The sequence below is a fragment of the Larus michahellis genome, chromosome 4 (assembly GCF_964199755.1).
Source record: "Larus michahellis chromosome 4, bLarMic1.1, whole genome shotgun sequence".
NCBI lineage: Eukaryota > Metazoa > Chordata > Aves > Charadriiformes > Laridae > Larus > Larus michahellis.
Genome location: NC_133899.1, coordinates 23,075,280 through 23,090,606, shown reverse-complemented (window position 1 = coordinate 23,090,606; position 15,327 = coordinate 23,075,280). Strand labels below are relative to the sequence as shown.

The window sequence follows — 15,327 nt, the reverse complement described above, 5'->3', positions numbered from 1 at the left end:
AAGACGCTGCCTGAGCACGGCGAGGGAGGAAATCCTTGTGCTGTCCCTTGCAAGGGACGTTTGCCCTTGGGATCAGGCCAGCGGCCCTCACTCGGCCGGAAAATGATTTATTGCTCAACCTGGGGAGTTCCTAAAGCCTTAAAAGTTCCTGAAAACCCTAAAAGTTTCTCAAAGCTGTAAAAGTTCCTATCAACTTTCAAAGCTCCTCAAAACCCTAAAAGATTCTCCAAACTCCAAAAGCTCCCAAGACCTCTAAAAGCCCTAAAAGATCATAAACCCCCTGAAAGTTCCTAAATACAACTAAAAGTTCCCGAAGCCCTTAAAGATCCTAAAAACACTTAAAGGTTCTAAAAGCCCTAATAGGTCTTAAAAACCCTAAAAGCTCTAAAAGATACTAAAAGCCATAAAGCTCCTAAAGCCCTAAAAGATCCTAAAAACCCTAAAAGATCCTAAAACCCCTTAAATTTCCTAAAAGCTCCTAAAAACCCTAAAAGCCATTAAAGCTCCTAAGAACCCCAAAGGCTCTAAAAGCCCTAAAAGATCCTAAAAAAAACCCTAAAAGCTCTTAAAAGCTCTAAAAGCCCTAAAAGATATTAAAACCCCTTAAAGTTCCTAAAAGCTCCTAAGCCCCCTAAAATCCCTAAAAGATCCTAAAAACCCTTAAAGTTCCTAAAAGATCTTAAAGCTCTAAAAGTTACAAAATACCCTAAAATCTCCTGAAGCCCTAAGGGCTCCTAAAAGCCCTAAAAGATCCTAAAAAGCTTGAAACTCCTAGAAGCCCTAACATTTCCTAAAAGCTCTAATACTTCCTAAAAAACCTTGAAGTTCCTAAAAGTGCTAAAAGCTCCTAAAGCCCTAAAAGCACCTTAAAGCTCCTAAAGCCCCAGAAGATCCCAGAAGACCTAAAAGATACTAAAAACCCTAAAAGATCCCAAAAGCCCTAAAAGATACTAAAACCCCTTAAAGTTTCTAAAAGCCACTAAGGCCCTAAAAATTCCTAGAAACCCTAAAGTTCCTAAAAGCCCTAATACTTTGCAAAAAAAACCTTAAAGTTTCTTAAAGCCCTAAAAGCTCCTAAAGCCCTTAAAGGTCCTAAAAGCTCCTTAAAGCTCCTAAAGTCCAAAAGATCCCAAAAGCCCTAAAAGATACTAAAACCCCTTAAAGTTCCTAAAAGGCCTTAAAGCTCTTAAAGCCCTAAAAGATCCTAAAAAGCCTAAAAGTTCCTAAAAGCTCCTAAAAACCCTTACAGTTCCTAAAAGCTCCTAAGGCCTTAAAAGTTCCTAGAAACCCTAAAGGATCCCAAAAGCCCTAAAAGTTCCTAAAAACCCTGAAGGACCCTAAAACTTCTAAAAGCCCTAAAAGTTCCTAAGACCCCTTGAAGTTCCTAAAAGCCCTAAAAGTTCCTAAAAACCCTAAAGGATCCTAAAACTCCTACCAGTTCTTAAGAACCCTTGGGGTTTCTAAAAGGCCTAAAAGCTCCAAAAGAACCCTAAAACTTCTGAAAACCCTAAAAAGAAAAAAAAGCCCTAAAAAAAGTCCTTAAGGAGGTGCCGGTGCTGGCGGCGGGCATGCCGGAGCGTGCCGGGGGAGAGCGGTGGCATGGCCATGGGATGGGCAGGCTCGGGCCCGTCCTGCCCCGGCTGCTGCCAGCCCCGGCGCGGCAAGTACAGGCAGAGGTGTCCCAGCGCCGGCTGAGGCTGAGCCGGCGGGCGCCGTCCTCGCTGCTGAGTCCCGGCTCAGGGTGCCAAGACCCGCCCCCCCCCCCCCCCCCCAAAGCCCCTTGGTGCTCCCAGGGGAGCTGCAACCGCCAGCGGGGCTCGGGTGGGGTGCGGAGGAGGGTGAGGCTGAGGATGATGAAGCTGGTGAGGACGGGATGCCCCGAGGTCCCCCATCCCAATCCGGTAAGCGATGCCGAGGCAGCCTTGGGAAGCTTGGAGGACGCCGATCCCAGGGGAGCCCGAGGAAGCGCTCCGCAGCTTTGAGAGGCTGGGGGTGCTCCCGCTCCCCCATCGCCGCCACTTCCCCCCCTCAGCCTTGCTCCCGAAACGATATCCAAAGGGGAGGTGGGTTCCCCCCCCGGCAACACGCCGGGGTTTCTCCGGCCGGCAGCAACGACGACAGCGACTCATCAGATGCCAGGGCTGTAAAACCCAACCGCAGAGAGAGCGATAAACCCAACTTTGAGAGCGATAAACCCGACTTCATTGTTGAGGCTCGGCTAACGAACCCGCCGTGATGGCAGGGAAGTCTAGGGGGAAATTGGCTCTGGGGCCGGGGTGGGGGGAGGGGGCGGGGGGGGATTTGCACAAGGTGAGGATGATCCCGCGGGATGCAGGAACCGGGCTCACCTGCTCTCCGGCAGCCCAGTCTCAAGATGGTGGATCTCAAAATAGAGCGGAGGTCTGCCCCCCTCCATCCCCCATTCCCAAATGGATTTTCCATTTGGGAAATCTCTTCCCCGGCTGCTTGTTTCCCCGCAATTGGGAGAATTTGCAATATTTCCAGACCTTTGCCCCTCGGGCTTGGGCTGGCAGCAGAGCATGAAGGCACGGCGGTGACGCCAAACCGCCTTTCCTGGGGAAAAAAAGGACGGCACAACTCCCCCCAACCCCCGCCCCCGCGTCCGGCAGCTCGGCACCAGCCTCCTGCCCGATAAGGCGCAGGGAAAGGCGAACAGGATTCTTTCTCCTTGGGGAGGTTGGATGGGCTGGCTCCCCCTTCTCCTGCCCACAGTGCCCGGGGCTGGGGGGCACCGGGGGCGGTGGGAGGTGGGAGCCCACCCTGCGCTCCCAGGGGACCTCGCGGGGCTTTTTGACCCTGCTGCTGTTGTGGCGAGGTGGGAAAAATGCCTTTTCTGCCCCAATTCCCCAGTGATGGGCTCAGCTCCCCGGGGACCACCCTGTCCCACTCATCCCCAATGGTGGGCTCAGCTCCCCAGGGACTGCCATCTCCCACTGGTCCCCAACAACAGGTTCAGCTCCTCGGGGACCACCGTGTCCCACTGGTCCCCAACAACGGGCTCAGTTCCCAGAGACCACTGTGCCCTGCTGGTGCTGTGTTCCCGCTGCCGGGAGGCAACCACCAAGCGATTGTTTTCCAAGCACCACCGCATACCGGAACAAGGTTTATTCCTGCACCGGAGTTGATGCATACACAGGCACCGGCAGCCAGCATGACTCACACTGCGAGCCCCCGAAATCTTGAGGCGGGGAGGAAGGAGCATGGAAAGCACGTCCTGAGAGCAGCCGGGGGTACGGAGCCAGCGCAGCTGGGATGTGACTCTCCCATGGCGGGGCTCACGGCGGGCAAGCCGGGTGCTTGGCACCTCACCAAACCCCCGGGCTTCTTATTTAAATAGCCAAAGTCAGCCGCCGGAGCGGTGAGCCATGCACAGCTCATCGTCACGCGGTGGGAACGTGCCCGCAAAATGGGGGTCCGGTGGGGCCCAGCGGGCTGGCAGGCGGCGGGGCACGGCCCTGGCAGGACGGGCTTTTGTCCTGGGGAGAGATGGAAACTCGGCGGCGCTGGCTGCCCTTTGTGCACGGAACAAAGAACAAGAGCCAAGCGGCTTCCTTTGCTGCCCAGAACCGGGCCCCGGGAAGCCGCCAGGAATGGAAATGCCGCTCGGCGGAGCAGCACGGAGAGGCAGAGACGGGCAGCGCGTCACCCCACCAGGCTGCCTGTTGATGCCCGGTCCCCTGCCACCAGACCAGAAACGGGCAGCGCCGGCAAATGGCACCTCGCCGGCACACCCCGCGAGCTGCAAGCATGGAGACGGTGGGCACCCCGCTCTGCCCCCCCTCCAGGAGGATTCACGGTCATGCCGGCATCACCGGTGCTGCTCTGTATCCCAGCGGGCAGGATGGGATGCCTGGCTCCAAAATCTCAGGCACCAGGAAAGGCGAAACCATGGGTGTACGAGGACGCAGCGAGGGCTCAGGGCTGACTCGCCACCTCCAACCGACGGTTTTAGTCCCTGCAATTTGGCCTCGCTATTTATTTTCCCACAGACTGGGCGGCTCAAACCCTGATAAAGCGCTTGGTCGTGCTGAGGAGCTCTGCTCAGGGTCTGCCTTCCTGAGCTGGAGCGAGAGGAAAGCCAAATTATCGGTTCACGTACTCACTTCCCACCCTCTCCTCCACTCCAGCATGTCCGCCTGATGCCAAGCCGAAGTCCTGCTTGCCTGTTTGCCTGCCGACCCGGGGCTGCAGGTGGCCTCCATCTCCATCTTTGGGAAGAGCGGGAGGGCTTTCGGTGGGGTGCTGTCGCGGGTGAAAACCCGGGGTAAGGGGGAGCTTGGGGGTGCCGCAGCTTTCAGCCACGCTCACCAGCCCATGGGCATGCCGGCACCAAATGGGCTGGGGGGGGGGGATGGGACGTAGCCAGGGAGACCCTGCTTCTGCCTGTGCCACATACAATGCTCTGGTGGCAGCTCCCCAAGGGGGCTCGGATGTCCCCTCCTGGCTATCAGGCGGCTCCTCCGCACCGGTAACCAGCACCGGTAACCAGCACTGCTAACCAGCACCGCCATCCAGCCCTACCACTGTGCACACTGTGCACAGTCCAGAGCTGGGACCATCTTCGAAATCCTCATGCCATCTAGTGGGACCGTCACTAACGACACGGTGGAGGGCGGCTGCCGGCTCTGCCCGCTGTGGGGCCAGGGGTGACGGGGCAGCTGTGGGACCCCGGGGCAGAGCCGCGCCGCTCCTCCGGCAGTGGGGGAGACCTGCATCAGCAATTAAAAGGTGCTTTTAATGAGAAGTGACCACCTTCAGCAAAATAAGTCAGTGTTGGTTACTAATGGAGGGGCAGCCCAAATTCTTCCTTTCGAAGAAACCCGTGGTGTCTGTAGCGCCGGCTGTCTCTCCCCGGGGGGCCGCCACCACGCCACGTCCGCAGGGAGCAACTCCTGAGCTCCCCTCGCAGCCCCTCACCCCGGCATCGGGGCGCGTTATCTGGAGGTGTTGCTGCCAGAGCCCGGCTTGCTCCGGCGGTGCACGATGACGTACCAGAGGCAGACAAAGAGACCTGTGGGTGGGTGGCGACACGGTCACTGCCGTGGGTACACCAAGCTGCTGCGAGGAGCGGGAAAATGACGAGGACCCCGCTGCTCAGGGGGTCCAACCCCCAGCACCCCCCCCCCCACCGACCTTGCAGGGAGTTGAGGATGGTGAAGAGGTAGATCTGGGGGACGAGGAAGACGCCAAACCTGAAGAAGGCCAAGCCCCAGGTGGTGCCCAGCAGGCAGGTGAGCCCCAGCACTGTCGCCCAGTCCTTCCACGCCTGCCCCTTCTGCTGCCTGATCCTCCGCAGTATCACCGCCACCCTCCCCAGCACCAGCGTGTTGAAGAGCAGGATGAGGCCAGTGTAGCAGAGGGTGGCGTAATGGGCCGGCGAGCTGGTGAGCCAGCACCTGGTGGAGGAGGACTCTCCTGGGGACAAGGGCCAGCACCCCGAGAAGGGTGCCCCCACGTGCAGCAAGATGAAGGTGGGCACCCAGCAAGAGCTGGGCTCACCAAAAAGTGTCCCCTGGCAGAGCTACGGCTGGGCCCCTGCTGGCCCCAGCCCTGGGTCAGCCCCATGTGCTCGGGCTGGCCAGGCTGCATGGGGTGCACAGTGCGCTTGGGGTGCCCAGGGTGCACACTGTGCCCGAGGTCCATGCTGTGCCCAGGGTGCCCAGGGTGCACACTGTTCCTTGGGACCATGCTGTGCCCAAGGTCCATGGGGTGCCTGGAGTGTGTGATGTGCGAGGGGTGCCCGGGGTCCACAAGGTGCCCAGGGTCCATGGGGTGCCCGATGTGCCCAGGGTGCCCAGGGAGCTGGCAGCCCCCTTCACTCACATAGTCGTGTTCCTGTAGTCCCCAGAGGTGCTGATGGTGTGGTACCCATACGTATCTCTCTTGAAGACAAAAACAGCCGCCACGGCCAGCACGGGCAGACCTGTGGGCACAGGGGGAGGCTGTGTGGGGCCGTGCCGGGGCAGCCATGCCGTGGGCAGGCAGGGCCAGGTAGGTGCCCACTCACCCCAAGCGAAGAGGGAGAGCTTGAGGAGGTAGCGCTGGATGTAGATGTTGTAGACCTTGACGAGGAGGAGGAGAAGGTGGAAGGCCTCAGCGGCCATCCACGCCAGGGCGCAGAGAAGGCTGGCATGCAGCAGGGCAGCCGCGGCCTGGCAGAGCCCCTCGGCGCCGGCAGCCAGCGGCGCGCTCAGCAGGAAGCTGCAGTTGAGCAGGAGCAGCGCGGCCAGGAGGTGCATGTGGATCCTGGTCGTGTTGTCCCTCAGCCACTGCCTGCAAGAGGGGGAGGGCAGGGCGTGCCGGTGGGTGCCCGCCGGATGGCATGGCACCGCAGGGCACAGTGTGGCACACATGGCATGGTTGAAGCATGGCATGGCACGGCAGGGAATGGCATGGTACAGCCCAGCAAGGCATGCATGGCATGGAATGACATGGCATGGCACGGCACGGCACAGTGTTGTATGCATGGCATGGCATGGCATGGCATGGCATGGCATGGCATGGCACAGCACAGTGTTGTATGCGTGGCACGGCATGGCAGGGTATGGCATAGCATGGCATGGCACAGCACAGCATGGCAGGGCAGGGCAGGGCATGGCACAGCATGAGGCATGCATGGCACGGCATGGCATAGCCCAACGTGTCAGGCATGGCGTGGCACAGCATGGCACGACACGGCAGGGCAGGGCACAGCATGAGGCATGCATGACATGGCAGGGCATGGCACGGCATGAGGCATGCATGGCATGGCATGGCAGGGCAGGGCAGGGCAGGGCATTGCACAGCACGGCATAGCCCAACGTGGCTCACAAGGCACCGCATGGCACGGCATGGCATAGCCCAACATGTCAGGCATGGCACGCATGGCACAGCCACCACAACGGCTCTACCTGGAGAAACAGCAGAGCAGGAGGGTGCAGAGGGTGGCGGTGGCCGAGAGGGAGCAGCCAACGGTGGTGATGTGGGTGAGCGATGCCAGCTGGGCTGGGGTCAGGGCACCCACCGGGAGCTGCCAGGGAGGGAGGGGGTCAGCTGGGGCAGCACCCACGGCAGCACCCACTCCCTGGAAAGGTCGCGGGGGACGGAGGGGGTTGCAAAACCACCCCCTGGCCATGGCCTCCTGCAGAACACCCCCCATACACCCCATAACCCTCCCCACACCCTGTACCCCCCCACAGAACCTGTGCCCCTACACCCACCTCCACCCCCACCTCCAGGGAGGAGGAAGGAGAAAAGAAGAAGATGGATGGAAGGAAGGAAGGAAGGAAGGAAGGGAGGGAGAGAGGGAGGAAGGGGGGGGGGAGGGAGGGAGGGAGGGAGGAAGGAAGGAAGGAAGGAAGGAAGGAAGGAAGGAAGGAAGGAAGGAAGGAAGGAAGGAAGGAAGGAAGGAAGGAAAGAAGGAAGGAAGGGAGGGAGGGAGGGAGGGAGGGGGGGAGGAAGGAAGGAAGGAAGGAAGGAAGGAAGGAAGGAAGGAAGGAAGGAAGGAAGGAAGGAGAAATAATGATGGAGGATGGAGAAAGATGGAAGGAGGGAAGAGGGAAGCGGGAAAGAGGGAAATAGGGAAGGAGAAAGGAGGAAGAGGGAACGAGGAAAAGGCAAGGGAGGAACAAGGGAAGGAGGAAGAGGGGAGGAGGAAGAAGGAATGAAGAAAGGAGGAGGAAGGAGGAAGCAGAAAAGAGGGAAGGAGGAAGGAGCATGGGGGTAGGAGAAAGAAGGAAGGAAAAATAGGGAAGGAGGAAGGGGGAAGGAGGGATGTGGACCAGCAGAACGGCGAAGTAGGTGAGATGGTTGCAGCGGCAGATAACGGTGCCCTCCCCGTGCGTGGTCTCGCAGCCCTCCCTGCTCCAGCTGCCAGTGCTGCCCATGCCTGCCGGAGAGCCGCCGTTGGAGGAGGCACAGTGGCCAGGGGTTGCGGACATCGAGGGGACATCGAGCCCTGCCAGGGCTGCCCAGATGGGCGATGCCTTCGGGGTGGCACTGAGCTGGCATTGCCCCCTTCCTGGCCGTGGCCACACTTACCAGCTCCAGGCTCCCAGAAGACGCAGGTGGCATTGGAGGCATCCTGGTGGAAAGGGGACCGAGGGGGACAGCTGGGGACCTTTGCTGCTCCCCAGGGACCCCAGGAACCTTCTGGTCCCAAAGCAAAGAAAGGACACTTTCTCTTTCCCCAACTGCAGGGGAAACGCTGGTGCTGGGCCTCCCCCGGCTCGTGCTGACAGCGGACCCCTGCTCACCAGCACCGTGTCGTGCCAGAACTGGATCTTCACAGGGCGGCTGAGCCCGGCCACGCGCCCGCTCCGCAGGAAGGCTCCCACCACATCATTGTTCAGCACGGAGCTGTTGCGGGCGTCCTGCAAGAGTCAGGGGAGCCTGCAGGGAAAGTCCCGGCTCCCCGGGGACATCTCACCCGCCCCGACCATCTCAGCGGCAGGGGCGTGATGGGGTGGGCATGCTGCTGGCCAAGGATGCTAGAGGGGTCCGGGTGGGGACCTGCGGCTCACCTGGAAGATGCAGGGGCTGTGGATGTAGATGCAGACGAGCTCCTGCTCTACTCCCTGTGCCTGGTTGCCCTTCACAAGCTCCACCGGGAAGTTCATGGCGTGCCTGAACCTCCTGCCACCGCCCGGCTTCTCATCCTGCGCCGGGGAGAGAAGGGTTCAGCCGCTGTTTTAGGCTGGCTCTGGTGGGGTCAAGGTGCTGCCCCCTGCCCCCAGCACAGCCACCCCAGTTACCAGCATGGCCCTGTGTCATCCCCCAGGCCCTGTGGCAGCTCCACCTCTGCCGCGGTGCCTGCGGATGCACACATAGGGCAGGCGCTGCCATCTGGATGCCGGACCCCTCCCAGCCCATAACAAACACATGGTGGGCTGTGGAGGGAGAGGTGGGGGATCCGTCAACCATGGGTGGGCATGCCTGTCCTGCCGGCTCCGCTGTGGAGCATTGCGCGTTGCAGATGCAGATGTGGAGCAAACAGCACCACACCAGGACGTTTCCCAGTGGGATTTCACACCTCGGTGGGCTCCCTGGGATGGTCTCTGCTCCCAGATCCTGAGCGGAGGGTCCCAGCTGGCAGGCAGGCACCCCTGCCTGCAAAACCTGCCTTGTCCTGAAGGAAGAGACCTCAGGACGGAGCAGTCGGACCTTCCCCGTCAGGGCAGCCCCACGGCTGGGGGAAGTGCCTTGGTACTGCTGCACAACCCCCTTGCACCGGGACAAGGAAGTCGCCCCATGTGCTCCCCACCACAGTTTCCCTCTCCCTTCCTACTGCGGGGAGGTGGGGGCCAAGGCTTCCCTTTTCATAAATCAGAAGAGCTTCAGGATGGAAAACCTGGCTTTTGGCTGCAGAAACACACCCCCCCCATCCCCCCCAGCTTTAGAAGCTCCCAGATTTATCCCAGTAACAGCGCTGGGGACCTGCAGCCCTGGCTGCCTGTGGCACCCCGGCAGAACCGCATCTCAGGAGGCTTCGCTGGCATAAGGCATCCTTGGAGGATGATGGAAACCCCATGTGGGCAAGCGTCAGCCACCGCAGCATCCCTCCAGCACCTCCCAGCAGGGATGGAGGGACCGAGGGGGCCAGCGGGTACAGGAATTCCCTGGGAATAGCCTCAGCAGCGCAGGGGGACCAACCATGCTGCTGCTGAGGTTTAACCCTCTGAATTGCTCTGTTCTGAACTTGAACACATAGGTCTCAATCATCCTGCCCGTGAAGTTGTGTTTCTTCCAGGGGGTCGGGTTCGTCTCCAGCTGATTTAACCTGCACAGGGAAGGTGTTCAGGGAAGGGTGCCACAGGATCTGGCCCCTGCGGGTCTGGGGAGATGGGGGGGGGGGTCCGTGGGACAGCGGGGCGGGAGGCGGCGCTCACCTCTCCCTGGCGTGGTGGGCGCTGCCGCAGCCCTGCTGCAGCAACTCCTCCAGGATGCCCATGTGTCCCTCCGTCTCCTCCTGCTCTGGCGGGGCTGTTTGGGCAGCTGAGCCTCGGCATACGGCACCCTGCCCCACTCCCCATCCCGCCCCAGTTCCAGGACCCCTGAATGGCCCCAGAAGTGCCCAGCCCAAAGCTGGGATGGGAGATAGCCCTACCTTGACCCCGCAGTATGCAGGTGGCGAGGCAGAGGATGAAGGCGATGAGCAGCGGGGTGGGCATCACTGTGGTCCTCTCCTGCAAAAGGCACCCAGGACCCGGGCAGCTCCCGGAGCCCCCATCCATGTCCCCCGAGACCTTGGCCCTTTCCCACACACTGGCTGCAGGACAAAGATGGGGTCCCGGCAGCTTCCCCCCACCCCCAGCCGCCAAGCCCCACCGAAGCCATTGTAGTGGCAAAGCCCCAGCCTGGAAGAACCGAGTGGCTGCACCAGCGGCGGATGTGAGCGTGGGGTGAGGAGGAAGGTGTTTCCCACAGCAACCGGGGTGCAGGGTGCCCTACGCATCCAGTTTTTTATCATTAAGGTTGTAAAACCACAGGGGCTTCTGCCTTTGCCCTGTCCCAACTGGGACTCACGTCTCGCTGCCGTCCCAGCCTGTGGTTGCAAGTCCCCGGCAAGCAGCTTGCCAGCCCAAAGGGTGGCCGACACGCTCTACCGCGGTGTCGGGGCTTGCTGGCGGTGAACCAGCGTCGAGCTGGGGAGGAGGAAGTGTCCCCGGTGCGGGGCAGGGGGAAGGTGGCTGGCAGCAAGATTTGCACCCATTGCGACGCCGCAGCTGGTGTTGCGTGCAGCAACACCCGCTGCAGTAACGCCGACGCGCCGAAAGCAGCCGGGGAGAGAGGCTGCGAGGCCAGCAGTGCCGGGGCGCGACCCTGATGCACAAACAGTTTTACTGTGGACGCAGCAATGGGACTGAGGCTTCGAGGCGCTGAGGCTGGCGATGGCAAGCGCAGCCTGAGCCTCCCGGGGCAGGAGCAGCAGCGCCGTGGGCAGCTGCCTGCACAGGCTGCCCGGTGACCCCCAGCGAAGGACAGCCCCCATGTCCCCATTACAATGTTTTGCAATAAATAATCCTTTTACTTCTTGGATCACCCGATGCAGGTCCTTGCCCCGACCTCCCTTGCCTCCCAGCACAGCCCAGCAACGCCGAAGGCCATCCCTGCCGTCACAGAGCCAGAGAGGGCATCGTTCCCTTGCTGCACCCTCACAATATGGCAGGGTGCAGGTGTCGCTTCGAGTGGGTTTTGCCTTCGTGGGAAGCAGCTCAGCACCCCAGCAAGCCCCCGGCATCACGCTGGCCCTCAGCATCCTCCCCCTCGCCCTGGTGAAGCCCCTACCTTGGCCATGGGGCAGCTCCCAGCATAGGCAGCACCTCGATGGGGGCAGCTGTTCCGGCTCTGCCTGTGCAGCCGTTGAGGCAACAGAAAAGGAAGTGTTCATATGCAGATTAGCCGATCAAATCGAGAGAGCTGTTAAATTTCCTTTTGCTTACTTTTTTTTACAGCTTGGTGAGGGGCCGGCGCAGGGGGAGCATCCCCGGCACCGCCAAACCCAAAGGACACGGAGGCCGATGCTCACCAGGGCAGCCAGCTGCCATTCAGCACGGCCCAAAGACAGCCTGCTCCCTGGGCATGGCTGAGACAATTAACCTTCTGCCTCTAATGAGCTTCTTCCCTCTACTGGCTCACCAGCAATTCATGCTCTCCCGTGCTGAGAAGCCACCAGCACTCCGGTGGTGCCACCAGCACCGGAGCCAGGCTCCAAACAGAGCATTGACATGGCGCGGCTTGAAAAGTGTTGGAAGTCAAGCCAGCAGGGCAGAAGGCCGGCATGGCTGAGCAGGGATCTGCTGGTAGGACTCAGGCGGAAAAGGAAAGCGTAAGGACATCGGGAGCAAGGACAGGCGGCATGGGAGGACTGTGGAGATGCTCTTCACCACTGTAGGGAGAAAATTCGTGCAGGCAAAGCTCCATTAGCATCCAAGCTGGCCAGTACTGTGAAGGACAACAAAAAGGGCTTTTTTTAAAATATATTAACAGCAAAAGTAAGTTTGGAGATAACGTTAGTCTGTTGCTTGATGAAGCTGGTCACTTCACAAATAGGGACATGGGCAAAGCAGAGCTGTTTAATGCCACCTTCTCCTCCTTCTTTGACACCAGTGATGGGCCCTGGGACCCCTGGAGCCCTGTGTTGGAAGACCGTGACTGGGGGGATGACAAACTCCCAGTCAAGCCTGGACTTTTTTCAAGACCTGCCGCTCCAGCTGGCTGCGCAGAAGGCTACGAGGCCCGATGGTATTCATCGCAGGGCACTGGAAGGGCTGGCCGATGTCACCACAGGACCTCTCTCCACTGTTTTTCAACCCTCTCGGGTTGAGGTCCCAGTTGACTGGAAGCTGGCAGATGTCCCCCTTTTCAAGAAGGGTAAGAAGGAAGGCCCTGGTAATTACAGGCCTGTCAGTCTCACTTCTGTGCCTGGTATAAAATTCTGGGGAAGGTTATTCTGGGAGTTACTGAAAAACACTTGAGAGGCAATGCAGTCATTGGTCACAGCCAGCATGGGTTCGCGGGGGGAAAGTCCTGCTTAACCAACGTAATTTCCTTTCACGACAAGGTGACCCATCTAGTTGGCCAAGAGAAGCCGGTAGATGGGGTGTTTTGGGATTTTAGCAAAGCTTTTGATACCGTCTCTCACAGTATCCTTCTGGATAAACTGTCCAGCACCCCGCTGGACAAGTTCATCACAGGTTGGGTGAGCAATTGGCTGACGGGTTGGTCTCGAAGAATCGTAGTAAGTGGGGTGACATCAGGCTGGCAGCCAGTCAGCAGTGGGGTTCCCCAGGGCTCAATTAATGTTTTTATAAATGATCTGGACGTGGGAGTTGAATGTACATTAAGTAAATTTGCTGACGATAGTAAACTAGGAGGAGCGGTGGAGTCCCTCGAGGGTAGAGAGGCCTTGCAGAGAGATCTGGATAAGTCTATCCGGAGAAGTGGGCACTCACCAACCGTTTGACATATATCAAGAGCAAGTGCCGGATTCTCCCCCTGGGAGGGGGTTATCCTGGTTACATGCAAACTGGGGGACGAGAGGCTGGAGAGCAGCCCCGTGGAAAGAGATCTGGGGGATTGAGTTGGTGGCAAGTTAAATAGAAGTCAACAGTGTGCCCTGACAGCCCAAAGGGCCAACCGTGTCCTGGGGCGCGTCAAGCAGAGCATCGCGAGGCAGTTGAGGGAAGTGATATTGGATGCCTCAATAGAAGGACATCAAACTATTGGACCGTGGCCAGAGGAGGACAACCAAGATGGTGAGGGAACTCCAGGGCAAGACTTACAAGGAGCAGCTGAGGTCACTTGGTTTGTTCAGCTTGGAGAAGAGAAGGCTGAGGGGTGACCTCATTGCTGCCAGGTGACCTCATCGCTGACACGTGACCTCATCGCTCAGGGGTGACCTCATCATTGAGGGGTGACCTCATCGCAGTCCACACCTTCCCCCAGCTCTGAGGGGGCAGCGGAGGGGAAGTGCTGATCTTCCCTCTCTGGTGACCAGCAACAGGACATGCGGAAATGGAATGAAGCTGCGTTGGGGGAAATTCGGGTCGGACATCAGGAAAAGGTTCTTTCCCGAGAGGGTGGTCGGTCCCTGGAACCGGCTCCCCAGGGAAGCGGTCATGGCACCAACCCCGTCAGAGTTCAAGGAGTGCCTGGACGATGCTGTTAGTCTCGTGGTTTAGTTTTGGGTCGTCCCACAAGGAGCAGGGAATTGGACCTGATGATCCTTATGGGTCCCTTCCAACTGGAAATATTCTGTGATTCCATGATGCTACAGTTCGATGCTACTGCAGGGATGGTGCCGGCATCCTCTGTGCCACCCCCAGTCACAATGGCACAGCTCCCCAGCGATGCCAGCCAGCCCAGCCAAAGGAAAAAAGTTTGTTTATTTTTTTGTTCCCCCAAAATGGTTAGCTTTGCCCCAAAAGGCTTCACCTAGTGCTCCAGGGCCTGATGGATCCAGCTGCAGGGATGTAGCCATGTGCAGAGATGTGGGGGGAGCAGAGACGACTCAGCCACACCGGTGACCACCACGGGACAACAATGCTGCCCTGTGCTTGCCCAGCGCCCGCAGCCACTCATGCAATGAGTCTCCAGGTCTCAGCTCACAGCACAGGGCAACCATCTGCCTCCGGCTGACCCACCTCGAAGCTGGGAGCCTTTCGGGCACAGCCAGGCACCACAGGCCAGGTCGGAAACCCAGAGCTGGAGGAGAAGGGTGCCAAGAGGATGGTCCATGGACCAAAGAGATGGGCCGCTGTCCATGTCCTTAGGTGATGTGTCCCCCTGGGCCAAGGAGGTTTGAATTTTGCAAGGGCAAAACCCACAGATCCCAGGATGCTGCAGCGCATCCCTGAACCTGCCAGTGACACTAAGATGCTCATGTCCAAGCAAGCACTAAAGACACAGTTGGAAAAAACTTTCCTGACTTTCAAAGCCTGGTTTAGTACTGGGAGCGGGTTAAAAATCCAACCCGGCAGCACGCACCAGCAGCTCTGGCCAAACCGCCTGCAAAATCACTTTACCGGCTGCAAGTGGAGCTGCCGGTTCGGGCTTCCCCAGCACAAAATGCAGGGATAGGGGCGTAGGAAAGCAGAGCATTGCCCGCCTCCAGCTTTTTGGGGTTGTTTCCAGTGGAAAAATACTGGGCTTGGAAAGAACATGCACAGGCATTTACAGTTTTGCTTTAATTTGATTTATTTTTCCCTGCTTTGCTTGATGCTGGGGGAGAAAAGGGTGTTGGCATCCCATGGCATCATTTCTACATCCCGTGGGAAACAAATCCTCTGGGCCACTTGTATTTCCCAAGTTTTTAGCTGCAGAGCATCCAGCAAAGGGAAGAATATTGGGGGGAAATGGTGGTTTGGGGCTTTGCTGCTTGGTTGGGAGCAGGACGGAGCCAGCCCCGGGATGCGCAGGGATACAGGGACAGTGCTTGCGTGGCCATTCGGGACCCACTCACCCGTGGGGACCCTTGGGTGGGGATGTCACCCCTCCCAAGCCCCAGCCTTCAACTCACAGATTTGGAGCGGAGCGATGCCAATCCTTGCAGGAGCAGCCAGAGCCACAGGCAAGAAGGGTCAGGCCTGCCCTCGGCAGCTGAACGCGGGCCCCCAGCACTGCAGACACAGCAGCTACAGGGAAGGCACTGATGGGCTGGAGCGTGTCCAGAGAGGGGCAACGGAGCTGGTGAGGGGTCTGGAGCACAAATCCTGTGAGGAGCGGCTGAGGGAGCTGGGGGTGTTCAGCCTGGAGAAAAGGAGGCTGAGGGGAGACCTTCTCGCTCTCTACAACTCCCTGAAAGGAGGGTGTAGCCAGGGGGGGTCA

The 15,327-nt window shown here is 59.1% G+C and overlaps 1 protein-coding gene across 5 annotated transcripts; it reads right to left on the bottom strand.

Annotated features, from left to right (window-relative positions):
- Window positions 1-4,115: 4,115 nt before the first annotated feature.
- LOC141743174 (adhesion G-protein coupled receptor G5-like) lies at window positions 4,116-11,419 on the bottom strand. 5 transcript variants are annotated; one of them, XM_074586900.1, is made up of 14 exons: window positions 11,287-11,419; window positions 10,106-10,184; window positions 9,888-9,981; window positions 9,652-9,778; window positions 8,523-8,657; window positions 8,256-8,372; window positions 8,041-8,083; window positions 7,782-7,888; window positions 6,912-7,030; window positions 6,029-6,294; window positions 5,845-5,944; window positions 5,214-5,417; window positions 4,774-5,032; window positions 4,116-4,263 (listed from the first exon to the last, which is right to left on the bottom strand). In XM_074586900.1, exons 1-13 carry the CDS (start codon window positions 11,293-11,295, stop codon window positions 4,789-4,791), a joined length of 1,644 nt encoding a protein of 547 aa, XP_074443001.1. In that variant the 5' UTR covers window positions 11,296-11,419; the 3' UTR covers window positions 4,116-4,263; window positions 4,774-4,788. The 5 variants fall into 5 exon arrangements, with proteins under 5 accessions (XP_074443001.1, XP_074443002.1, XP_074443000.1 ...); XM_074586901.1 differs by having other exon boundaries at window positions 4,116-5,032; window positions 5,155-5,417; XM_074586899.1 differs by having other exon boundaries at window positions 4,116-5,032.
- Window positions 11,420-15,327: the final 3,908 nt, after the last annotated feature.